We start from the raw sequence: 13,084 nt of genomic DNA on the forward strand, positions 1-13,084 counted from the left end.
GAAAAGCATTTGTGAATTATAATTTAAGGTCACCAGATGCCATTTGTTAGAATGACAGAAATATTTGTCTATCAGTTCAGATCTTGGGAATACAGAAACACTTTAAATAGAAAAAAGTAGTAATCTTCAGATCAAAACAAGTTCAAAAGGCTAAGTAAGGCTTTCAGGAATTTGTAAGTGACATTGTTTGAAAGATTGAGAAGAAAAAAAGATACCTAAATTAGTCTTGCTACTTCTTGTGATAAATACTTACATAGTCATTTGGTCCAGTTCATCTTGCATTGCCATCAAAAGTTCAGACAAATTGTTGTAAATAGAAATGGACTTTTCTGAGTCAGAAGGTACAGCTTTACATTGAGAAGTTGTTCTAGAAGTCTTGTAGAGACATCTAAGCTCAGTAACTTCAGCTGGTTTCTGAAGGATACGTGGCCCAGAATGTTGCACTGTTTGGAGGTTTTGTGTACTTGCATTCGCAGAATGGCTTGCACTGGCAGACTTTGGGGGAAAAGAAATAGCTGAGAACGATTTGAAATAACTGATGGCATTTAAATAGCACTTATACCAAAGGATGAATTCATCTGAACAAGTATCCTCATTTTTCCCTTCTCACCTTCTCAGCTATAATAGGCAGTGTTCCAAATTTTGAACAAATTTGCTGAGGTGGTCCTCTCTTTAAACATTTTGTTTTCTAAATATTGACAAGGGAAAAAGTAAACAAGAATATTTTAAAAGACATTTATCAAATTAACACTATTACACATTAGGAAATGTAAGTTACAATGAAATATCACTACACACCTGTTAGAATGGTTAAACAAAAAATGTGACAACACCAAATGATAACAAGGAAGTGGAGAAGCCAGACTGCTCATACACAAAAAATAATGCAGCCAGTTTGGAAGTTTCTTGTAAAATTAAAGATTTATTGATTGCTATCATATGATTCAGAGATTTCACTTTTAGATATTTACCCAAGGAAAATGAAAAATACGTTCACACAAAAACCTGTACGCAAAGTTTATAACTGCTTTTTCTGTGATAGCCTAAAACTGAGACAGCTTCCTTTGTAGCTCTGTCAATAAAGAAGCTGCCTGTAATGCAGGAGATCCAGGTTCAATTCCTGGGTTGGGAAGATCCCCTGGAGAAGGAAATGGCAACCCACTCCAGAATTCTTGCCTGGAGAATCCTACAGAGGAACCTGGAGGGCTATGGTCCATGGGATCATAAGAGTTGGACACGACTTAGCAACTAAACTACTACTACTAAAAGTGGAATCCCATGGACAGAGGAACCTGGTGGGCTATATAGCCCATGGGGTCGCAAAAGAGTGGGACACAACTTAGCAACTAAACAACAAGAACAACAAAACTGAAAACAACCCAAATCTCCTTCATCAGGTAAATGGTTCAACTGTGGTACATCCCTAACATGGAATACTACACAGAAACTTTTAAAAATGTGTCAATACTTGGATTGACTGAGTAAAACAAGCCTCTCAAAAGGTTATATACTATATGATTACATTTATATAACATTCCTGAAATAAAATTATAGAGATGGTAACAGATTATAAATTGCTAAGGGTTAGGGAGGAGAAGGCAATGGCACCCCACTCCAGTACTCTTGCCTGAAAAATCCCATGGATGGAGGAGCCTGGTAGGCTGCAGTCCATGGGGTCGCCAAGAGTCGGACACGACTGAGCGACTTCACTTTCACTTTTCACTTTCATACATTGGAGAAGGAAATGGCAGCCCACTCCAGTGTTCTTGCCTGGAGAATCCCAGGGACGGGGGAGCCTGGTGGGCTGCCGTCTATGGGGTCGCACAGAGCAGACACGACTGAAGTGACTTAGCAGCAGTAAGGGTTAGGGAGGATGATGTGTAACTATAAAGGGATAACATGAAGGAACTTTATAGTAGTGGAATAGTTCTTTCTGTATCTTCATAGTGGTGATGGTTACAAGAATCTACACATGTGATAAAACTGTATATGATCACACAACTGTTGAAATCTCCCTAAGCTCTGTGTATTATACCAATTTCAATTTCCTAGACTTTATTATATTTATGAAAGACGTTACCACTGGGGGAAGCTTATTAAAGATATATGCTGCTGCTGCTGCTGCTGCTGCTGCTAAGTCTCTTCAGTCATGTCTGACTCTGTGAGATCCCATGGACAGCAGCCGACCAGGCTCTGCCGCCCCTGGGATTCTCCAGGCAAGAACACAAGAGTGGGTTGCCATTTCCTTCTCTGATGCATAAAAGTGAAAGTGAAGTCACTCAGTTGTGTCCGACTTGTAGTGACCCCATGGACTGTAGCCCACCAGGCTCCTCCGTCCATGGGATTTTCCAGGCAAGAGTACTGGAGTGGGTTGCCATTGCCTTCTCCGAAAGATACACTGTACCTCCCTTTATATATTTTTTTAATCACCTCTACAATTTTTCAAAATAAAAAGTGAAAAACAAAAAACAAACAAAAAAAGACACATGGTTAGGATATGGAACAATGGTAACTGCTGATTGGAACATAAACTGGTCCAGTCACTTTGAACAATATCTTATAAAGCTAAGGTGCATGACACTTATGGCCCAGTATCTCAGAGAAACTCCTGAACACTTATACCATGAGGCATGTACAAGAATGTTCATAACAGTGTTGTTTATAATAACAAAAAGTGAGAAACAAACCAAATGATCACTGAAAGGAGAAGGGAAAAAGAAATTTTTAGCAATAAAAAGCAGTGAACCATTCATATATGCATCAATTGGAAGAATCTCATAAACTTAATGTTGAGTGGAAAAAGACAGCTGCTGAAGAACACAAATACAGTAAGCCCATTTATATAAAGTTCAAGTGTAAACCTAACAAATATATTTCTTATAAATGCTTATTTGGCAAAGTAATTTTTTTTAAAAACCAGGAGAATGATAAAAACAAAATCAGAATTGTGGTTACTCCTTGGATGGAGGGAATACAATTTAAGAAAGGTACACACTGGGCCTTAACAGTGCTGGTAATGTTCTATTTCTTGAGCTGTGTGGTGAGTACCAGTGTTAATGTCATTATTATCCTTTGAGCAGACATTTTTTATTATATTAGGTTGGCCAAGAAGTTTCTTCAGGTTTTTCAGTAACATTTTATGGAAAAACCCAAACGAACTCTTTGGCCAAATCAATATGTACTCCTTCGTGAATCATTTTTAAAAAGACACTGCTAAGGTCGCAAAGAGTCGGACACGACTGATCGACTGAACTGAACTGAACTGAAGCTACATTCTTAAAAGTAAATGATTTCACTATTTTTGTTGGATGGATTGAACTAGGGTGACCAATTGTCTCAATCTGCCCATGATACAGGATCTTCAGTACTAAAACCAGTACAGTCATAGGCAAACTGGAGTGACTTGGTCACTCTATTTAACACTTTAGCAAGAGAATAATCAATAAGCTGAGCATATTCCATAATAAAAAGAAAACAAAATATTCCCAATTTTAAAGGAAAATTTAGGTATCTTAACTATCATAAACATTAATTTTTTTAAATTAAAAAAATTAAATGGCTTAGAGGTAGAGATATCACACATTTGTGAGTTAGTTCTTATTCACTCAGATTTTCTTGGTGATCCTGGACAATCATTCAAGCTCTGTACCTTAGGAATGATAATTTCAAGTAATAGAAAATGATGGTCTGATCAAAGTCTATTTTAAGCAGTTAAATTAGAACAAAAGAAATGTAATTTTTTTTAGTTGTTATACTGAATGAGATTTCTGACTGATAATTACAATCTATCCTTTCAAAAGAATAATGAAAACCTCACAGGACAGGCTTCCATTATCTTGCTTACAATATTCAAACAGTCTGATTCTTTACTTCCAAGCTCACCTTATGCTGTTGTTGGTAACTGTCTAGAAGTATAGCTCTAATCATGTCTCTATAAGCCTTCAATGGTTTGCAATGATTTATAGAACAAAAGTTCAAATTCTTAACATGGCACTGAAGATCAGTCATAATCTCACTTCAAGCTATATTTTCAGGTCTCATATGGTACTAGTACTAGACAATTATTTACAGTTTCATGTAAAAATCAACTATACTCTCAGACTATAACACACCTCGCCTCATCTCTATCAATACTTACTCATTTTCAAAGTCTGCCTTTACTACTTCTTGTGTGATCTTTTCACATATTTTTTATGTGTACAGCACCAGAATACTTTGTTTATAGTTTTATTAGGTTTTTAGCACACTCTGTCTTATATTTGTATTTTTGTCTGCTCCTCTGTAAATTCCTGTGTTATCTTTTTAATACCTAAAGGTACTAATCTATGTAAATCAAGACATATGAGTTGAATGAACTATGTCCAGGATATGGAGTAAGTGTCAGTGAGACAAGCAGGAATCTCACAGAGGTCTCTTAAAAAAACTCAGATACTACCTTTAGCAACAGTGCTCCTGTTACCTTTAAAAGGAGGCATTATTACTTACAGATCTATGAACTTGGAACTTAAGCTAACTGCTTTTATAAAGTGGTTTTGCTGTCAATTATTTTTTCTTTTCTTCCAGGAGCTACCTTCTCTTTCCTTCATTTCTTTTACCTTGTTTTTCCCTGTACCTTATTAAAAAAATCTTTTCCACCAGATCTTCAAAGGATGTCATAAAACATAACTACAAAAATAAGTCAGTATTTTTCCACTTGTATAAATTACTTATAGTGATTCTCTATTTGGCTTTAGCTTCTAATCTTACTGTGGAGATAAGACACAAAACATACTTAAGGAAGGAAATAAACTAAAAAAATCAATATAAATGGCATTGGGAAAATAGTCTTCATTACTGTAGTTTGCAAATTCTTTGAAAGAAACTAATCTGTGAAAAATGCAGCCAAACTACTGAATTCTCTTTTTTTTCCCCTGAATTCTTATTTATGGAATAAACAACTAGCTAAAGTTAAGTATACTGTTTCCTCCATTATTGTATCCACAGGGTGAACCCATGGCAGTGGCCAGAACTCACAAATAGCATGCTCGGTTTGTACAGCAAATAGCACACAGAAACACTACATGCATATTGAATAAATAGTAATAATGGTCATCAAAACTATAATTTCAGAATCATAAGATTAAAAGGGACTAACATTTTCTTTACCATTATAAATAAAAAAGTTTAATATAATAAATTCAAAACATCAATTTATCAAGAAAATTATTATTGGTAAAGCTATAAAGCACTCATTCCCCAATCTTTAGGCAAGTCCTAAGGATATTAGCATAAAAAAGTAAATAATTTCTCTAGAGAAATGACTATAATTATAATTTAATATTATAATTTATAATACAATATAATTTAATAGTATATCTTGTCTTTTTATTGTGCATGTATTATATAAAACTGCTTCCAGAATCTATTGTGTTGTATCTATTGTATTGTTTAGTGCTTCTTTTAAAAAGTATCCAAAATACATTTCTTTAACATTTAGTACTAGCAATATGTTTACCTTTCTAGAAAAATTAGAATGCTTATTGTTATTTCACAAATTTAGATGTATTGCCCATTATATGTCTCTTTTTGCTTTGGGTGTCAAGCAAACTCAGAGCTAGGTTTTGTGCTCAAATGCTGCTACTTTCTTCAACCTAGGTTTTATGGAATTTTCTGTCCTCACACCCCAAACCATCATTACTTGACTTATGTTTTTAGGTCCATTTCATAGAATTATTTCATGTCTTATATTATAAATATCTTCAAATTCTTTTTTAAAAATGCACAGGTATAATTACTAAAAGGATGAAGAAATAAGCACTAGCAAATAAGAATAAAGTATTTGCATACCTTTGAAGATTTCTTCTTTTCCTTGAAGTGCCTTGGATTTGTTACTGAAGACATTAAAATTCTACTGATTTCAAGTCCAGTTTGAAGCTATAATAGTGAAAAAAAAAACCTTTACTATTACTTGACTTTTTACAAATTTCTTTTTCTTCAAAAACATTATAATGAGGGATCATATATCAGTTGATATATGATTGATATAAAAATGTTTTTTGAAGAAGAAAATCCCAAATATTATTTTTTTTGTGTTAAAGTCACCAAGTCTACTGGTAATTACAATCATTTTCTGTTTATAACAGAATGAGTTATTTTATATATCTCAAACTGAAAACAATTGATAGCATGAGTTCTTTCAACTGAGAATATATGTATGTTTCTCAGAATTTCAAAAGACCAAAAGATCTTTGGCAATACATCCAAGTCTATGAATATACTTGCTGACTTACTGAAATTTCATTATTATAGCAAAAAAAGACAAAACTGATAAGTTAGGAAGCAGAAATTAGAGTCCAGGGTAAGGTTTCAGTTAATAAAGTATAATAAAACATATGTGATTTTAAAGTGCCAGATAATACAGTTTTCTGTTTACCTGAGAAGCTTTATCTTGAAAGAGTTTACGCTGATGTTCTTCTTCCTTTAGTTTTTCCTCTAAATGTTTAATCTTGTCCTACAAAAGAATTGAAAAACTGGGATTATTTTACAAAAACTAGAGCTAAATATCTTTTATTCCTTTTCCAAATAGAGCCCTCAGCGTCTTGATTCTTAATAGTTTGGTAAATTAAAGCAGAAAGTAAGAAAAAGGAATGGCAAAAGATGCTAAGTTTTCCTTAGCTTTCTTTGTATGATTCTTTACCTACTTTATGTAAGAAGGACAAAGGAGAAGTAAAGAATTTACATGCATAGGCTCTATTAATTTTAATTAACAAAATCATAATACTGAAAATTTGGGAGGTTTTAAAGGTCTAGAAGGTGAAACAATATAGTCTTGGGTCTCAATGTTTCATTTAAAATATAGACAACTTACAATAAAAGACTATGCTGTACTTAGGGAACAGTGAAAGTGAAATCGCTCAGTCATGTCTGACTCTTTGCAACCTCATGGACTGTAGCCTGCCACGCTCCCCTGTCCATGGGATTTTTCAGGTAAGAATACCAGAGTGGGTTGTCATTTCCTTCTCCAGGGGATCTTCCTGACTCAGGGATTGCACTGCAGGCAGACTCTTTACCATCTAAGCCACAGGGGAAACAAGACTAATATACATGAAACAATACGATTTGATCCCAGGTCATGAATATATATGTATAACGTTATACACAAATGTATTTCATCTTATATCCATGGTATAGTTTGGAATAGGAAGACAGTACTATCTCAAAGGGAGAACTTCCTGAGTGTTCAAAATCTCAAGGAAGGCTTCATAGAGGAAGCAGGAATGGGAGAATCCTACAAAATGGATGGGATTCACTTGGAAAAGGAGAGGGCATTTCAGGATAGGATCTAGAATAGGCATAACTTACTTGCAAGTGGTGAAAGGCTACCTTTTCAATATCCTTTAGGTAAATCACCTAACAAATGAAAATATTCTACCACTGCAGAAGAAGGTAAAACTACAATTTCACATCAAAAAGCAAACTCATTTATGCTGTGATCTATAGGCAATAAGTCATATCTGGATTACTAAAAGCTATTAATGAAGTTTTACAAATCTAATTTTATTGTATATTCATATGCAGGGTAATTACACTGAACACTGAAGATTTATTCCTGGTATCACCACTTCAAAGAAATAAGTTGAAGCTTACCTCAGCAGTTTTCTGAGTTGTTGTAAGTTTAAAGCATTCTTTTTCTAAGACATCAAGCTTTTCAAGTTTTGCATGAAGCTTCATATGATCCTGTTCTTTCTCCCTTTGAAGCTGGGCCTGGAAGGAAAAAAACAAAACCTACATTTGGCAAGTGAAGCCGACTGCTCAAGAATAATACAATTTCTGAGAATTCAAAGCACAACATAAATTGTCGTAAGAAACACATAAAAAACATGCACATACTTTAGGTGCTTTAAAAGCAAAAAAAAACGAGAAAATACTTTTCGAAAACAAAGAAACTGTGCAAAAAAAGATATCAGATCAATGGAACAAAATCTTCTATGTATCTTTATATAACTTTTCTACTATGGAAAAAATCATCAGTGAAATATATTAAATAAACAAGGTGTTATTACAAGGTGATCAAACCTACTTATTGACTTACCCTCTAACTATAACATAGAAAAGCAGCTATCAAAGGACTAAAGCATACAGAGAACTTGGAGAAAATTAGGGAATAGGGAACTTAAAAAATATTTTTAGTTGAAAGAATGAAAATATAAAGTGGCAAAACCTGTGGGATGCAGGTAAAGCACAGTTTAGAGGGAAATTGATAGTTTTTAATCACAATAGATCACATTTAAAAAGAAATAATAAAGTTCTAAAATCAATAATCTGTTTCCAACATCCAAAGATAGGGAAAAAATAGCAAATTAAATCCTACATTAGTAGAAGGAAGGAAATAATAAAGATGAAGTGGAAAGTCAATGAAATAGAAAATAAAAGTTTTTATAAAGATTTTTTTAATTTTTATTTATTTATTTATTTTGGGGGGGTCAGCAGGTTTAATTTCCAAATATTTTTTAATCTATAAAATTTATAAAGTGATATATAGGTTGATAGTTTTAAAAAGAGCACAGATACAATTTATTAGTATCAGGAATGCAAGAGGGGACATCTCTAAAGACACAAGAAAAACAGATAATCTGAGTAGCTGAATCTCTGTTATAAATAAACTGAACTTATAATTAAACACTATATATTTAAAGAAAACTTCAGTCCCAGATAGCATCTATCAAATTTGAACTCTATCAAACATTTAAGGAGGAAATAAAACTATTCTTATACAAGGTCTTTCAGAAAACAGAAGGAATCCTCCCAACTAATTTTATGAGGTCAAACAAAACCATAATACCAAAATGAGACATTGTGAGAAAATTACAAACCAAGATCGCTTAAGGACGAAGTCACAAAAATTGTTAAGTGAAATCTTTGCAAGCTGAATCAAGCAATACACAAAAATGATACTACATTAAGACTGATTGGGGCCTATATCAGGAATGCAATGTTGGTTAACATTTGAAAATCAAACAATGTAACTTACCATGTTAACAGAAGAAATGAGAAAAATCATATGACCCTTTCACTAGATGTATAAAAAGCAAATCGCAAAATCATTCACAGTAAAAGTTTTCAGCAAACTAAGAACAGAAAGTAATCTCCACATTTGATAAGGCATAACTATGAAAAACCTAGAGATAATGGTCTAGTGAAAGAGTAGCATCTTTCTCCCAATGATCAGAAACAAAACAAGGATGTCAGTCTTTACTACTTCTAATTAACACTGTACTAGCTGCAATAACCAGTGCAAGAAAATGCAAATAATAAAAGCCATAAAAATTGGGAAGGGAAAAATAAAACTTTATTTATTCATAGATGACATGATTATGTATATAGAAAATCCCTAGAAAATACTGAGTTCCAGAAAGAGACTTGATCTACCTTTGTCAGTTGTTTCTTGACCAAGGTGCCCAATCAATTCAATGAGAGAAAAGAAATCTTTTAACAAATGGTGCTGGGACAACTGGGCATCCACATGGAAAAAATTAACCTTGAATAATTTTCTCTCACTATACAAAAGTTAATCCCAGATGGATCACAGAACAAAATGAAAATTAAGAGCTTTTAGAAGAAAATATTTTGGAAAATACTTTGATAGTTTCTTATGAAAATATACCTACCCCGTGGTTCAGTAATTCTACTATTAGATACTTATCCAAGAGAAATTAAAACATATGGTCACAAAAAAGTTTGTACAAGAATGTTTGAAGTATCTTTACTTACAACACCTCCAAACTGGAAAAAGGTCAAATATCCATCAAATGAAAAATGGATAACCAAATTGTGGCATATCTATATTATGAAATTCAACACAGCAATAAAAGGAATGAACTACTGATACATGTAACAACATGGATTAATCTAAAAAACTTTATGTTAAACCAAAGAACCAGACACAAAAAGAGCATTTTCTATCATTCAATTTATATGAAGTTCTAGGACAGGTAAAATTAATCTGAAGTAAAATAAATCAGAATAGTAGTTGCACTGTTGGGAGGTGGAGAGAGAGCAGGGAATAACTTGGCAAAGATATAAGAAAATTTCTGGGGTGATAAAAATGTTCCTTTATTTGGTAGGACTATAGATTACACGAGCATATTCATTTATCAATAATCACTAAACTACTGTATATTATCACCTTGCTTATTTAACTTATACACAGAGTACATCATGTGAAATGCCAGGCTGGATGAAGCACCAGTTGGACTCAAGGCTGCCAGGAAAAAATATCAATAACCTTAGATATGCAAATGATACCACCCTTATGGCAGAAAGTGAAGAAGAACTAAAAAGCCTCTTGATGAAGGTGAAAGAGGACAGTGAAAAAGCTGGCTTAAAATGCAACATTCAAAACACTAAGATCATGGCATCTGGTCCCATCACTTCACAGCAAATAGATGGGGAAAAAGTGGAAACAGTTGACAGATTTTATTTTCCTGGGCTCCAAAATCACTGCAATGGTGACATCACTTTACAGCCATGAAATTAAAAGACACTTGCTCCTTGGAAGAAAAGTTATGACCAACCTATAGAGAGCATATTAAAAAGCAAAGACTTTATTTTGCCAATAAAGGTCTGTCTAGTCAAAGCTATGGTTTTTCCAATAGTCATGTATGTATGTGAGAATTGGACTATAAAGAGTTGAGCACCGAAGAATTGATGCTTTTGAACTGTGGTGTTGGAGAAGACTCTTGAGAGTCCCTTGGATGGCAAGGAGATCCAACCAGTCCATCCTAAAGAAGATCAGTCCTGGGTGTTCATTGGAAGCACTGATGCTGAGGCTGAAACTCCAATACTTTGGCCACCTTATGCGAAGAGTTGACTAATTGGAAAAGACCTTGATGCTGGGAGGGATTGGGGGCAGGAGAAGGGGACGACAGAGGATGAGATGGCTGGATGACATCACTGACTCGATGGACATGAGTTTGAGCAAGCTTTGGGGAGTTGGTGATGGACATGAAAGCCTGGTGTGCTGCGATTCATGGGGTCACAAAGAGTCAGACACGACTGAGAGACTGAACTGAACTGAACTGTGATTTCTTTTATCCTGCAAAATGCCTCTTCATAACTTTGCCCATTTTTCTACCACTGCTTTGTATTTTTTGTATCTTGCTTAAGAAATCTCTCTTAACTCCGAGGTCATAAAGGCATAATTCTGTATTTTCTTCTAAAAATTCCAAAGTTAACATATATCTTTAATCCATCTGGAATTTATTTTTGTGTATGATGTGAGGTACAGATCCAATTTCTTTCTTTTTCTCTCACATAGATAATCAATTTCCCCCAAACATTTACTGAAGTCTAGCATTTCAACAATGTTATGCAATGGCATCCTTGTTTTATATTGACTTTCCATATAAGTGGGTCTGACTATACCCTAATCCTTTATTCTTGCTGTCAGTCCATAAAAATATCAATCTAATTTTGATAGTATCAATACGTCATAGGGCAAGACCTCATCTTATTCTTCTTCAGAATAGCTTGGCTACTTTTGGACCTTTCCTTTTCATATGAGTTTTAGAATCAAGTTTTCTAGTTCCTTGAGAAACCTATTAAATACTTGGCCCATTAAAATTCAGTATTGACTGGTACTTTTACCCATTTTCAACATAAAGCAAAGATCTTAGGACACTTAAACTGTATTTATCAGTTCTAATTTATAAGTTACTATTCTCATTAATTTCAATCCTTTATATATATTTAAATATATAAAACATAATTATTGCTGTTATATATTTATTTACCTATATATTTACCATCTTCATTGTTCCTCATTCCTTCCTGCATCTCTGATCTTCCATCTAAGATACTCTTCCTTCTGTCTGAATGATACCTTCAGTGTTTCCTTTAGAATGTATCTCCTAGTAACAAACTACCTCAGATTTGGTCAGTCTTAAAATGTATTCACTTCACCTTTATTTCTGATGGATATTTTCACCAGGCATTGGACTCTACATTGACAGTTATTTTCTTTTAATATCTTAATTATAATCAGTTTGTTTTCTTCCAGATTCAGTATTTTCTATTGAGAAGTCAGCTGTCAATTTAATTGTTGTCCTTTTCAACAAATCCCTTTTATTTTCCCCAGCAGCTTTTAGGATTTTATTCTTGTCTTATTATTTTTTATTTCTTTTTGTTTTTCCTGCTTTGGTTTTATAGGGTTTCTTAAATCTATGGTGTGATTATTTTTTTAGTCAATTTTTTAAACTTTCCAGCCATTATATCTTCAAATATTGTTTCTGTCCTATTCCCTCTCTTTTCCTTTTGGAATTCCAATCACACATAAATTTGACCTCACTCTAACTTATGTCTCTTGCTCTCTTTTCTAAACTTACCATTGTTTTGTCTCTTCATTGATCTGGATGGTTTCATCTTCTAATTCACTAATTCTCTCTTCTGATCTACTGTTAAATGCACCATTAAGTTCTCAATTCCATTTACTGTATTTCTTACAATATTGTAATTTTTATTTGGTTCCTTCTCAAATCTACTCTGCCATTTTATGGTTTCTAATGTTCTGCTGAAAATTTTGATCCTATTTTCTATCTTCTTGATTATAGCAAGTGTAATTATTTTAAAGTTTGTATCTTCTAGAGCCAGGATCTAGCTGGAGCTAACTTGTGAGAGTGTTTATATATAGTCTGTTATGTATGCTATTTCTTTTGATAGTGTTTTATCTCCTTCTGCCTGGTTATCTTTCATTGCAAAGTTTCTCACTGTGTAGAAGAAAGGTTTATAGAAATAATTTGAGGACCCTGGAAACACTAGCCATCAAGGATCACTTTAATCCAATTTCAGGGACTAAGATTTTCTAGATTACTCTGATAATCTAGAGCTGAGCTGTAATCTGTCTTATTTTCCTTCTTGTTCAGCATTACAAAGCATTCAGAGCACAGAATATTTACCAGGGTTCCTACCCTTGGCAGATCTTGAACTCTAACTTCTTTAGCCCCATCATGATGGTTTTCAAAAGCACTATTTAGCCTTTCAACTGACTCTTCTGGAATCAAAAATGTCCTAAAACGGAAGGGACCCAAAACCAACCACTCTGGAGGTC

The 13,084-nt window shown here is 33.7% G+C and overlaps 1 protein-coding gene across 5 annotated transcripts in view; it reads right to left on the minus strand.

Annotated features, from left to right (window-relative positions):
* CEP57L1 (centrosomal protein 57 like 1) overlaps positions 1–13,084 on the minus strand; it is an 86,029-nt gene that overhangs the window by 5,350 nt on the left and 67,595 nt on the right. For 3 of the 5 annotated variants that reach the window (XM_069598153.1, XM_069598158.1, XM_069598154.1), the window contains 5 exons: positions 7,627–7,743; positions 6,413–6,490; positions 5,827–5,913; positions 611–688; positions 254–495 (listed from right to left, as the gene is read on the minus strand). In XM_069598153.1, coding sequence (XP_069454254.1) covers positions 254–495; positions 611–688; positions 5,827–5,913; positions 6,413–6,490; positions 7,627–7,743 — 602 coding nt within the window. The remainder of the gene's footprint in view (positions 1–253; positions 496–610; positions 689–5,826; positions 5,914–6,412; positions 6,491–7,626; positions 7,744–13,084) is intronic. The other 2 variants (XM_069598155.1, XM_069598156.1) reach the window with 1 other exon arrangement.

Source organism: Ovis canadensis, chromosome 8 (assembly GCF_042477335.2).
Source record: "Ovis canadensis isolate MfBH-ARS-UI-01 breed Bighorn chromosome 8, ARS-UI_OviCan_v2, whole genome shotgun sequence".
In the NCBI taxonomy this organism is placed as follows: domain Eukaryota; kingdom Metazoa; phylum Chordata; class Mammalia; order Artiodactyla; family Bovidae; genus Ovis; species Ovis canadensis.